This window comes from Sinohyriopsis cumingii, chromosome 4, assembly GCF_028554795.1.
Source record: "Sinohyriopsis cumingii isolate HCF-2022 chromosome 4, ASM2855479v2, whole genome shotgun sequence".
Classification (NCBI taxonomy): Eukaryota; Metazoa; Mollusca; class Bivalvia; order Unionida; family Unionidae; genus Sinohyriopsis; species Sinohyriopsis cumingii.
In genome coordinates this window covers 125,648,201-125,663,114 of record NC_142964.1, presented here as the reverse complement: position 1 = coordinate 125,663,114, position 14,914 = coordinate 125,648,201, and the positions used below count along the sequence as shown (strand labels likewise).

General features: G+C 37.9%; 1 protein-coding gene across 1 annotated transcript in view; it reads left to right on the top strand.

Moving 5' to 3' along the window:
• LOC149802048 (alpha-2-macroglobulin-like) overlaps positions 1 to 14,914 on the top strand; it is a 206,443-nt gene that overhangs the window by 141,711 nt on the left and 49,818 nt on the right. Inside the window, exons 28-29 of the mRNA XM_089956452.1 lie at positions 3,159 to 3,490; positions 5,179 to 5,341. Coding sequence (XP_089812578.1) covers positions 3,159 to 3,490; positions 5,179 to 5,341 — 495 coding nt within the window. The remainder of the gene's footprint in view (positions 1 to 3,158; positions 3,491 to 5,178; positions 5,342 to 14,914) is intronic.

The following is a 14,914-nucleotide window of genomic DNA, read 5'->3' as shown; positions in this document are numbered from 1 at the left end:
CAAAAATTTGATGGATCCCAAGTAGGGATTTCACTGTCACACACCAAAAAATGGTAGGGATTTCACTGTGTTTTATTTTTAGGCTCTTACAAAACAACAGAAAAGAGTGAAGACAACAAGCTTTGTAAAATTTAACAAATAATTTATTTCCCTGGAAAAACAATGTAAAAATGAGAAAAGAAACTTACGGTTTTATTAATCAAATCCAAAATTAATTCAACAATTACAAATAAAGTCCTATTATTAAAAAGTCCTAAATGAAACTGAGTTTTACTCCCGATGAAATCCAAAATGGAAGATGATGATGTATGTTGTATCCTGTGATGTGCTGCAGGGTCAACAGTCTATTGTTGAATCAAAGCAAATATTATTCCAGTTTTTGAATTCTGTATAAATTTTGATAAATGTCCTTGTCCAAGAATTACTTTAGAGCACTAGTATTTCCAGGGAAAACAACTACTTGAAATCTAAAAAATTTGAAGAAAATAAAATAAATAACCCAAACTGGACACAACATAAAACAATTTGACTTCTCACGAATGACTATTCTTTCTCAAAACATCAGTAATAAGTCTAACTACAATGCAAAACAGATGCCTGCATGAGGGTCACATGGTCATCTTTGTACAACAAAATAGAAGCTTTTTACATGCCTCACATCACACACTCCCAGTAGGGCCTTAACTGAAATCAATGGTTCTATTCTGGGAAAGAATTTTTAAAAAATTTAAAATGTTTGTTTACCAGAACTGCCACTGTTTCTGAATCAAGGTCAGGAACTAGGTCAGCATTAATGTCTCAATAGAGTTGTTTACATCAAAAATAAATAAAAATATCAGTCAGAACTGAACTATATTCTAGACAATATAAAATCCAATAAACAAAGTTACATTACAGTAGCAAGTAATAGAATTAAAAAAATTAAAAACTAACAAACAAATAATTAAGTTAAATATACATAACAACAAATGGTAGGGATTACAATGTCAGACACCAACAAATGTGATGGATCCCAAGTAGGGATTTCACTGTCACACACCAAGAAATGTGATGGATCCCAAATAAGGACTTCAGTGTCACACACCAAAAAATGGGATGGATCCCAAGTAGGGATTTCACTGTCACACACCAAGAAAAGTGATGGGTCCTAAGTAGGGATTTCACTGTCACACACCAAGAAATGTGTTGGATCCCTAGTTGGGATTTCACTGTCACACACCAAGAAATGTGATGGATCCTAAATAAGGACTTCACTGTCACACCCCAACAAATGTGATGGATCTCAAGTAGGGATTTCACTGTCAGACACCAGGAAATGTGATGGATCCAAAGTAGGGATTTTGCTGTCACACACCAAAAAATGTGATGGATCCCAAATAAGGACTTCAGTGTCACACACCAAGAAATGTGATGGATCCCTGGTATGGATTTCACTGTCACACACCAAGAAATGTGATTGGTCCTAAGTATGGATTCCACTGTCACACACCAAGAAATGTGATGGATCCCTAGTAGGGATTTCACTGTCACACACCAAGAAATGTGATGGATCCCAAATAAGGACTTCACTGTCACACACACCAACAAATGTAATGGATCCCAAGTAGGGATTTCACTGTCACACACCAGGAAATGTGATGGAAACAAAGTATGGATTTTGCTGTCACACACCAACAAATGTGATGGATCCCAGTTAAGTATTTCACTGTTACACACCAAGAAATGTGATGGATCCCAAATAAGGACTTCAGTGTCACACACTAAGAAATGTGATGGATCCCAAGTAGGGATTTCAGTGTCACACAAGGAAATGTGGTAGATTCCAAGCAGGGATTTCACTGTCACACACCAAGAAATGTGATGGATCCCAAGTAGGGATTTCAGTGTCACACAAGGAAATGTGGTAGATCCCAAGCAGGGATTTCACTGTCACACATCAAGAAATGTGAATTGGCTCTCAAGTAGGGATTTCACTGTCACACACCAAGAAATGTGATGGATTCCAAATAAGGACTTCACTGTCACACACCAACAAATGTGATGGATCCCAATTAGGGATTTCACTGTCACACACTAACAAATGTGATCGATTTTTAACAGGAATTTCAGTGTCATACACCAACATATGTGATGGATTACTTTCCTCAAAGTTTTAGCCAGAGAAAGAATGGTGGATCGTCAATATAAATCTTGCTGTAGAAATCCTGCCTTTTTTCAAAGATTTTACAACATTTGATAGAGATTGAAAGTGTAGTTACAGCAAAATATTTTCTTTAAACAAGTATTACTATTTTTTAGCCAGCAGAATTTATCTTTACATATTGAAACTACTTGAAAAATTTCAGGAATTCATGACATCAGAAGCATATTGATGTCATCTTGGGGGTCACTGAGTGCAGTCACATGGGACAGGCATATCCCTTATGGTAATTGCAAACTGTATCACACGTGCATAGGAATGAGAGAAAAGGATTTTAAACATGTGTGTTCCACTTGTAAAATCTCTGTCTGCACTAATACAAGATGTGAGAATATGTTATCCTGCTCATCCAGATGTGTGTGTTTATGTATGCATATGTTATGTAATGCCACCCCTACTACACCATCTTTGACAGAGACATGGTTGGGGTGGTTTGTAGACTTGCAAAACAGATTTCGGAAGTTGGCTCCTTCCCTTGGTCACAGAGCTCTGAGGAGGGGACACTTATGTGTATGTTTGTAATGAGGGGTTGGGGTAGTGATAATTGAGGGGATGGGGTGGTGATAATTGAGAAAAGTATGTAGATGATGATGCTTGGCTACATACTTCTTGTTCTTTTGCTACTAGCCCATTTTTCATCCCCATGCTTTTTGAATGGCCCACATTTTATCCCCATCTTGTTTTAGAAGATACATGAATATTGTGATTACCCCAGTCTGTCCATCCATCAGTCATGCTAACTCTTTCAACATTTTTGGATTATATGTACCAAACCTCATGGAATAATTCCCCAAATGAGGTATACTTGTATGACAAATTTTTATGTCAGTTTTATATGCACACTCAACTGTTGGATATCCCTCGATATAAAAGTGAGGATGGCATGGTATTTATATTCTGCTACAATATTTCTAGGTTTTACCAAGAATTGTATGACTTAATTTTTTACTTTCAACAGGATACCAGCGCCAGCTGAAGTACAGGCATCATGATGGTTCTTACAGTGCCTGGGGGGACAACGAGTATAAGAACAGTACAGGAAGTACTTGGTTGACTGCTTTTGTTGTCAAATCCATGGCCCAGTCACGGGCATTCATCGATATTGACAGCACTGATCTTGACTTCAGCATGCTGTGGCTTCTTAATCACCAGAGAGAAGATGGCTGTATCGAGAGCGTGGGTCAGGTGTTCAGCAATTACCTGAAAGGAGGTCTGGCAGATGGCGAGAATGTTGGAGGATTGACAGCTTTTGCATTGATTGCACTGCTAGAGGCTGGAATTGACAAAAATGTAAGTGATAGATATACTAATCCTTTGAAGAAAGTACAAGGTTGTTTGAACAGATGGCTGGGGAGGCCATGGCCAAATGTTGTAGACTAATGTCATGTGGTGTGTATAATGCTATGATTTCATATGTCTGTCCAACAATCTGTCAGTGTTTGCTTTCTGTGTAATAACTTTAGCTTTAGATTGTGGACTGTGACAGAATTTTGTGGATGGCTTGCACATGTAACAAAGAAGTCAAGCCTATTGATTTTAGTGTCAATGTTCACAGGTCAATGTTACTTTGACTGTTTCTGCACATTAACGTTAGTTCTACATCACAGACCTATATTAAACTTTTTGAATGACTTGTACTTAAGGTTAGAAATTTAACAACAACCCATATAAAGACAGTTGGTTATTTAAACCATATTTTGTCAGTAAAATTCACAATCTGTTTATCTTTTGGGTAAAGTTGGGACCTGTTGGTTGGAGTGTTCCTGAGTATACAACATGATACGCCATTGCACCAGTGACCCTTGTTTTTTTATTTTAGCACAAGATAGTTACTATTATGGTACCCACATAAAAAAGACCTTTAGAGATTGACTGAATTAAGATGATACCAAGCTTGCTAAACTGAATGCACTCATTGCCAAAGAAGTATGAAACAATCAATTTCATTGGCAGACAGTAATATCATACTGATTTGGTCACTAGTCAAAAGCACATGGTCAATGAACATTGATAGAAAATGTAAATCTTTAACAAACTGACTGCTGCATTGCATTTATTTCCAGATTTGTGTAGAGAAAGGATAAAATAGAGACTCAAAATGTCCAAAATAAATTCTGGAGTAAAGTGGTTAATCAAGCATGATTACAATTGAAGTTTGTAATACTTTCAGCAGGGGAGACTAATAATAATCACACATGATCAGATCATAGGTTTATTCATTTCTGCAATAAATATTCTCTTTTCCAAACTTTTTAACTTTGAATTAGACATCACTGAGTGAGACTGCTACACAGTTTTCTACAGCTTCCTTGTCCACTAGAATAACCATGTCCTGAATATTGTAGTAGACAAGGAAATTGTAAATAATCATGTTATAATCTGACCATACAATGAATGATTCAAGCATACAATGCTGGGAAAGTGAATATTTATTGCAGAAAATAATACATTCATAGCACAAGTGCCTGTGATGATGAAATGTGTTCAGATTTGTTGAATGAACAAAACACAGGTCAGAATATTTGTTTCCCATTTGTTCAGAATGACCAGACTTTTTTACCCAGTCTCATCGGGCCTCACATTTTCCACTTTTGGAATAAACATTAGTGTTTGAAGGTCAAGGTCAGTGTTATCCAGGGTCATCCATGCTGGTTGCTATATCCAGATCCACTTAATTTTTATAAGTTTCCCTGAGCAGCTGTACTAGATATAAAAAGCAACATTCTGTAATGCCTGGACTAGCAGTGTTTTCTCTGAAATTAAAATTGTTTTGAAAATGGTACCCAACAAAATGAGAAAAAAGAGGGACCAGTAAAATTTCTTTATGTAAAGAAATTTCTTTTAGAAATAAGTAAACATTCTTGTATTATTGTTAAGATTTAAATATCGTAGGTTACTTAATTTGAAAATTGTCCATATCTAATGTCATCCGACATTGATTCTGCAGTAGATCTTTCATTTTTTGTCCTATTTTCCAGGTTCCAGCTGTTGCTAATGGCTTCACATGTTTGGATAAGCAACAAACAAATGCAGACACATATACATTAGCTGTCATGGCCTATGCTTACACCCTGTACAATGTCGACAGCCCCAAACGTGGACAAATTATGGCTGAACTGGAAGCCAGGAAAAAGATGCCAAGTGAGTGAAAACTTGATTCATGTGATTAGATTTTATTTGGCAAATTGTTTACTGTTCAGAAAGTTTCATCCAAATAATGCACAAATTGCAGATTTAAGCAACATCTGGAAATGGTAAAATAGGTCATCTGTCACAAGTTTACATTCTAATGAAATTTAGATTCATTTACATGGCTTAAGTAATTGAATGTTTACATTCATGCCATTTACCATGAATTCTGTGTTGTTCATGTGGTACCAGTTTGTTTTACATACTTGGTATCTGAATGTTGAAATTCATACTATTTACTGTGAATTCACTATTATTAAAGAACCACCAGTGTTTGTAGATTATTTTTTTTTCATTTACTATGAATTCTGAGTTGTCTGCTTCAAATATGTTACTCAGTCGTAATACCTTGCAAATCCAGCCCTCCCAGAGTAAAATTATTACCACAAAAGCTAAAGGTTATCTGCCCATGTAGGTTGCAGTTAGATAGAGTGTTCCCACCAGATACCAGGATTGACACCAAATCCCATGAAATCATCCATCACTACATCTGCTTGCGCAGAGTAGCACACTCTTTACAGACAGAGAAGCCTCTCAAAATCTAAACAAGCAGTTTGGAAGTTTTCTACCTTAAACAAGATTGAGGAATTTTATTGTCAAAGGGAAGTATACTCCATCTAGAAATTTCCAACTTTTCTGTTCTTCCTATTTCTGATGACTAAGTTTTGTGACTTTCTACGTTATCACTTTGCCATCTTCACACACTTACCTGCCTTTGGTACATACTTGCATTGGTTGTGATGCGTATCTTGGGTATTGTGGCACTATGTCCCCTCACATTGTTAGTACTGTATTAATAATGGCTAGCCCTGTGTGTGATATAGAAAACTCATTTAGTATTGCTGTATAATTTCTGCTGAGTCAGGATACCTGTAGTTAAGTTTCTTGCCTTAATGTCTGATTCATTGTTGTATATGTGATTTATTATTATTGAAGAACATCAATGGGCCTTTTCCAACAGGTAACATTGTCTCATAATGAAAACTGTAGTGTCTACTTCATAAGTATCAATAATGATGCTTCAGTTCCTTTATTATGTGCAGGTTTTGTGTGATATAAAAAAACACGTTTATATTAAAGCTTTTGCCATGGTTGCATTATAAGTATAGATAAGCTTTCTATATATGGTTCGCTTAAAAGTGTCCAGCTTATACATATAGTACATTATTAGTAACACTGCAATGATTTTACTTGTAAAGGCAGTCAAAAATTGGCCTTCCTATGAGTAAGTTGTTGCTCGAATAGATTATCAGGCTTCTACTTCATACATGTAGTTATTAGAAGTGATGGTTTTATGATTTTACCTGTATAGGCAGTCAGAATTGACCTTCATACATGTTATAGTTACTCAAATTATAATTTAGCGTCCACTTTGTAAATATTAATAGCCATGCTCTAATTTTCTACCTATGTGTGCCCATTTACAGATATTTATTGTAGTGGGTAACTCTGTATAGGCACTTCAAAGTTCATAAAGCAGGACACACATGGCTATTTGTATATATTGTTGGTTCTGTTTTGTCTTACAGATTTATGCTATGGGCAAGACCAGTCTGACAACCACTTAACATGTGCAGTATTCTCTGGCTGTCATTCCTTTGCCAGAATTGCAAATTATGGACAGAAGTCAATGGACAGTAATTCTTTGGGTACCTTGGGGAAGGTGCAGAAGCGTAGCTTGAAGACTGAAAACATGCAAGCAAGGTTTTGAAACCATATCATAGAGCAAAATGGAGAGCAACAACAGCCTCTGTTAAAGTCTCGCATATCCGAATTTCAAACCAGCCATGTGGATGAATATCCCATACCCCATCATAGTATCAAGAACAAGACAATGTCATACCAGCTATGTGGATGAATATCCCATACCCCATCACAGTATCAAGAACAAGACAATGTCATGCCAGCCATGTGGATGAATATCCCATACCCCATCACAGTATCAAGAACAAGACAATGTCATACCAGCCATGTGGATGAATATCCCATACCCCATCGCAGTATTAAGAACAAGACAATGTCATACCAGCTATGTGGATGAATATCCCATACCCCATCACAGTATCAAGAACAAGACAATGTCAAACCAGCCATGTGGTATGAATATTCCATACCCCATCACAGTATTAAGAACAAGACAATGTCATACCAGCCATGTGGATGAATATCCCATACCCCATCACAGTACATGTATCAAGAACAAGACAATGTCATACCAGCCATGTGGATGAATATGCCATATCCCATCACAGTATCAAGAACAAGACAATGTCATACCAGCTATGTGGATGAATATCCCATACCCCATCACAGTATCAAGAACAAGACAATGTCATACCAACCATGTGGATGAATATCCCAATACCTCATCGCAGTATCAAGAACAGGACAATGTCATACCAGCTATGTGGATAAATATCCCATACCCCATCACAGTACATGTATCAAGAACAAGACAATGTCATACCAGCCATGTGGATGAATATGCCATACCCCATCACAGTATCAAGAACAAGACAATGTCATACCAGCCATGTGGATGAATATCCCATACCTCATCGCAGTATTAAGAACAGGACAATGTCATATCAGCCATGTGGATGAATATCCCATACCCCATCACAGTACATGTATCAAGAACAAGACAATGTCATACCAGCCATGTGGATGAATATGCCATACCCCATCACAGTATCAAGAACAAGACAATGTCATACCAGCCATGTGGATGAATATGCCATACCTCATCACAGTATCAAGAACAAGACAATGTCATACCAGCCATGTGGATGAATATCCCATACCTCATCGCAGTATCAAGAACAGGACAATGTCATACCAGCTATGTGGATAAATATCCCATACCCCATCACAGTACATGTATCAAGAACAAGACAATGTCATACCAGCCATGTGGATGAATATCCTATACCCCATCGCAGTATCAAGAACAAAACAATGTCATACCAGCCATGTAGATGAATATCCCATACCCCATCACAGTATCAAGAACAAGACAATGTCATACCAGCCATGATGGCCATGTTCCTTTTTGACTGGATTTGGCCATATAACACTGATCACACCAGGCCATTACCACAATAAATCATCCAGTATCTGCAATCAGAAAATGAACTTGTCTAGTTCCATGACTGCCAGAATGTTGCTAGGCACTTCCTGCATACAATGTGCAGTTTAGTGCCACAATACCCAAGAAACCATTTCATGAAACCAGTTATACAGCAGACTAACCTGCATAGTGCTGCTAAGCACTTCCTGTGGATGATGCCCAGTCTGTACAGGCACTCTCATGGATCAGTCTAACCCACATAGTGCTTCCAGACACTTCTGTGGACAATGTCCAGTTTATGTTGGCACTGTCATGGATCATCTAACCTACCTGCAAAATACCTCTAGACACTTACGGTGTATGATATCCATCTCAGTGCCTCAGTTGCTACAATGTCTCTTCACTTGCCATCAAGCCTCTGCCACCTAAAGGGAGCCTCTTCTTGGCAAAAAACTGGAAATAATGGGATCTTACTCAAAATGTGCTGCCATCCTTGACATTCTTCTCCAACTTCATCACAGGTAGTACAAGAGACATCAGGGGATCCAATTGGCTGAGTGGTCCAAAGTGCACACTGTTCAAGATTACTACCAGCTCCCTTCTGTCTGCATGGATTTGAGTCCTGGGCTTGGCTGATGTGAGTATGTGAGAAAGCTAGTGAATAACTTCTTGTGGGTTGGTGGTTCTTCCCAGGGTTTTCCCATGTCCCATCTTATGCTGTAAACTGGCATTAAACCCCATAACAATAATAACAACAACAGAGACATAAACTTTACTGCCTTAATCCAAAACAATATTAACTGTCCCTCAAGTTCCCTCATCATTATTAGCTCTTACGGTGATGAGGCTGGGACTGAGAAAGTTTTCCACCCACTCCCATCAGAGTTCTGTCCTCCTCATTCCTCTACATCACCTGCTGGGTCCAGAGTTCTGGCATAATGTGATCATTGTATACGGAAGAATCTACTTTCAATTGCTTCCAGAATCTGACAGAGTTACCAACATTTTGGGACTGCTTACATCAATAATTTCAAGTTCCAAACGCCTAAAAAACATTTCTCGCAACACCTTCCCTGTTTTCCATTCAGATACCCATGAATCAATTTGTAATGTCGTGACCATGGTATCAACACTGCATCTAATATTTATGTCAGTCTTCAATAGGTGGAGCACAGCTTACCTTCTCCCACCCTGAATCTCACTGAAAATATGTGGGAATATGTTTACAGAATAGCCCACTTTATAACATAGTGGCCCACTTCATAGCATAGTGTCCCACTTTATAACATAGTGGCCCACTTTATAACATAGTGGCCCACTTCATAACATAGTGGCCCACTTTATAACATAGTGGCTCAATTCATAACATAGTGGCCCACTTCATAACATAGTGGCCCAACATGCTATAGCCATAACAGCAGGTATTAACTTGACAACAGGTGGAGTGAGATGCAATGCTCTCTATCTCCACCATTCTTAAAGACGATAAAAAGACAATCTTTGCTTTCAACTTCATCATCTAATCTCCTCTTTAATGATCATGTTGACAGAATTTGCAACAAGCCACAAAGGATACATTATTAATCATGTTGACAGAATTTGGTAATCAGATATTGGTAATATCTGTCTATTCTAGACACTGATCTGAATGTCATCTACAGGAATATCTGTCTATTCTAGACACTGATCTGAATGTCATCTACAGGAATATCTGTCTATTCTAGACACTGATCTGAATGTCATCTACAGGAATATCTGTCTATTCTAGACACTGATCTGAATGCCATCTACACGAATATCTGTCTATTCTAGACACTGATCTGAATGTCATCTACAGGAATATCTGTCTATTCTAGACACTGATCTGAATGTCATCTACAGGAATATCTGTCTATTCTAGACACTGATCTGAATGTCATCTACAGGAATGTCTATTCTAGACACTGATCTGAATGTCATCTACAGGAATATCTGTCTATTCTAGACTCTGATCTGATTACCCTCTACAGGAATATCCGTCTATTCTAGACACTGATCTGAATGCCATCTACAGGACCCAGTGCATGCTTTGAAGTGGCATTTCAGGAATACCAGGCCATTGCATGAGGGGAGATCATGCTTCATTTTGCCATTAAAATAGGGAAAAGACATTATATAAACATGGACACTTTCACCCTGAATAAAGTGGGCTGTCCGATTGGCATATCAGATTAAACCCACACCAATAAATTTGCTTGACATAATGACTCATGGAATTAGGACAGTTGCTACAAACATGTCTATGAGCGAATTCTCTAACTGTAATTATCCATATCGTGGGATAGACTTCTGAGTACACTTCTCCAGTTTTTATCAGAGATCTTTCATCCTATAAGGCTTAGTTCAATCTGGAGGAACCTTTACTTGTGGTGCAAAGGTTACCTTTCATTCGACAGTTTCATAAATATGCAGCTTCATGATTTGCACTGGATTGGTGGGAGGAAAACTTGTTCCCTTTCAGAACCACTTCCAGACGTATTTGAGTTTATTTTCCAGTTGGAGTTGTCTGATACCTTAGAGAACTGAAGATGGTCTCTCTAGTTTAAGTGGATGTATCTCCTTCAACCTCTTAAAAGTTCTCCTAAGGTATTATGGTCGGATAATGTATTTGAAGAAACCAGATTTTTTCTAGTAATGTATGTTTCATTGATAATACTTAACTAATCAGAATACACATATGCCCTTCCAGTCTCCCTGCATTTATATCCATATAGAGAGTGTGCATTCAATTCCAGTAGTAATTGATGATTTTACAGGATTTGTGCCAATCCTGGTAGGTGGAGGTAGTTATCCTAATGTATTATGATTGGGTAAGTATTATCTAAGTAACTTATTTTACTGGAAAAAGTTGGTATTCATGGGTTCCTAGTGGATTTTGCATAATGGGTACAAATCATCAAGATCTCTGATGATCAAGCTTATATCATCACTGTGCTAGACAGGTTCTATAGTATCGTATTTTCTACATGCTTTCAAATGAGTAAAAATAATTACCTTTTTGGACAGCTGAAGACATGTTAAATTTTTTATTCGTTCCCCACATCCACCCACGAAGTTAGCACTAATTATAATGTGCTAACACAAAGCAAATCAAGCATTTTTTTCTATCTTTATTATATGTTGGGTGATGCATAAAAAAACACAGTATTTTGCCTTTGTTAGTTTATTTGATAAATGTCCATCTGCCAGAAAAAACAGCCTTACATTAAGTATTAGAGTCACAAACAGATAATGAAATTATGCTTATAAAAGTATTTATGATAGAAAAATGCATGTATTGTTTAATGAGTTAAAAAAGGCACTGCCTAATCCATGAAGGAACTTTCCATTGGCAAAATCAGATCTAAAATCATCCATGAAAGAACTTTCCAAAGCCAAGATCATCTCTAGCATCATCCATGATGGAACTTTCCATTGCCAAAATCATCTCTAAAATCATCCTTGAAGGAACTTTCCATTGCCAAAATCATCGCTAAAGTCATCCATGATGGAACTTTCCATAGTCAAAATCATCTCTAAAATCATCCATGATGGAACTTTCCATAGCCAAAATCATCTCTAAAATCATCCATGAAGAGCCTTTAGGCTGACCACAGAAGAGACCTTGAAGTTGTTGTTGTTGTTGTTCAGGGTTTAACGCCAATTTTCAGCACAAGATAGGCTATACATGGTGGCCAGTATAACTGGTGGAGGAAGAACCCTGGAAAACCCAGGGAAGAACCACCAATCCATGAGAAGCTACTGGCAGGCTTTCCAATGTACCCATGCTAGCTGAGCCTTGGACTCAAACCCACGCAGACAGAGGTGAGATGGCAGTGATCCGGAACAGTGAGCGCTTTAGACCACTCGGCCACTTGGGGCCCCAGACCTTGAAGTGCTCACTCTGAGGATACATCACAAGAAGAGACCTTGAAGTACTCACTCTGAGGATACATCACAAGAAGAGACCTTGAAGTACTCACTCTGAGGATACATCACAAGAAGAGACTTGAAGTACTGACTGAGGATACATCTCAAGAAGAGATCTTGAAGTACTCACTCTGAGGATACATCATAAGAAGAGACTTGAAGTGCTCACTCTGAGGATACATCACAAAAAGAGATCTTGCAGTACTCACTCTAAGGATACATCACAAAAAGAGACCTTGAAGTACTCACTCTGAGGATACATCACAATAAGAGATCTTGAAGTACTCACTCTGAGGATACAGCACAAGAGATTTGAACTACTCACTCTGAGGATACATCACAAGAAGAGACCTTGAAGTACTGATTCTGAGGATACATCACAAGAAGATACCTTGAAGTACTCATTCTGAGGATACATCACAAGAAGGTACCTTGAAGTACTTACTCTGAGGATACATCACAAGAAGGGACCTTGAAGTACTCACTCTGAGGACACATCACAAAAAGAGATCTTGCAGTACTCACTCTGAGGATACATCACAAAAAGAGACTTGAAGGACTCACTCTGAGGATAGATACATCGCAAGAAGAGACCTTGAAGTACTCACTCTGAGGATACATCACAAAAAGAGACCTTGAAGTACTCACTATGAGGATACATCACAAAACGATTTGCCCATAAAGGAATTTGTTCTCCATGATGAGCCAGATTATATTTAACCTGAAATGTCAGGTGTCAATTATCCCTTCTTTTTTGAATATAGGAAAGATATACCGAGGAATAAAGGTTGGGCTTGAAAATATGTGTGATTCTCCATCTAATACATTACCCAATCATATTAACATTAAGAAATTACTGTCTGCTACCTCTGAAACAAGCCCTCTCTGAAAATCATCTTTCAGTCTATGTAACATATAGATGAAAGGAAGTAACTCTTGCTGATTAACTCCCTTTTATAACTTCAAGGTTGACAACAGTATCCCAAATGTAACCTATTTTAACTTTTGCTTGCTACTGTCAGCAGTGTCCTCATGATATCCATCTAAAATTTATACTTAATTTCATCAATCCACATTTTCTTTTCAGCGGTATAGTTAGTCAAACTGTTGGTATTTGTTGTACATATAATATCTTTTTGATTTCCTGTGAATTTGTTTGCATTTATCATACCATTTGTTATTGTCCATGTGATATCAATTGGCAATGTGCAATTTTCACCACTGGAATTGTGTGATATATTTCATTATTGCATTTTAGTCATCTATTTAACATGAGTTCTCCTTTATTCCAACAATTTATACATTTGTGGTATGTGCTTGTTTGTTTGTTATTCTCTTTTCATTACAGAGATTTCAACTAAGTGTAAAAAGTGCAAATGATTCTAGGTTGTTAAGGACAAACATGAGATATGTTTGCTATGCACTAAGTGCTCATCCTCACACATGTAATGTGAGTGCATCTTGGACAGATGACATTTGGTCTTATGTTTTAAAAGGCAAGAAAAGGGCTGCAAAAATCTAGCATGATCAAAATCGTCAGAACAGGAAGTTGTAAGCTTCCACCCCACTTCTGAATTGTTGATGAGTTCTATGAGGGATGGTGAGACCCCCAATGAAGATGGCAACTGTGATTTCAGACCCAGTTGATGCCTCAGCAATTGATTCCACTCAGATATTGGAATCACAGATGATTCATATTTTGTAGCAGGCATTATCGTCAAAGATGTTGATGAATGAATTTCACAACCCACTGGGTATAAGTCCTTGACCCTGCCCATGCGAGGTGTTGGAAATATGGAAGCCACAAATGTGTGATTACCATTCGACTTCACCTGGCTGGACCATCCTGCAAGTCATTTAATTTTGTCCACTCTATGCTGTCCTGGCTGCCAACCAACCAGTCTGGCTGGCTATCCAGACAATCCACATATGGTTTAGCATGTGGCTTCTTGACTATAGGAAGTTATTAAGTGAGCATACTCTGAACTCTCACAAGATCAGGTAGGACAAATGAAAATCTTAGCTCATGAAATATGAGCAATTTCCATTAGCCTTGCATTTAGAAGTAATGTCTCCATTGGCTGACATTCAGATGTAATGTCTCCATTGGCTGACATTCAGATGTAATGTCTCCATTGGCTGACATTCAGATGTAATGTCTCCATTGTCTGACATTCAGATGTAATGTCTCCATTGGTGACATTCAGATGTAATGTCTCCATTGGCTGACATACAGATGTAGTGTCTCCATTGGCTGACATTCAGATGTAATGTCTCCTTTGGCTGACACATTGTACTTTCTGTTTACATGCAACCCAATGCAAAAGCTTGAGACTTCACCCCACTGCTAACTGCCCAGTTACTATGCCCCATTCATGAAAGGACAATTTGTAAACCCAGGCATGAATTTGCCATTTTTTCCTGGATTTTGCATGTAAAGCTGAATGTAAGAATATAATCAGGTGCAGATTCCCACAGAGATGTCCCTCACACATGCTTTTACTCAT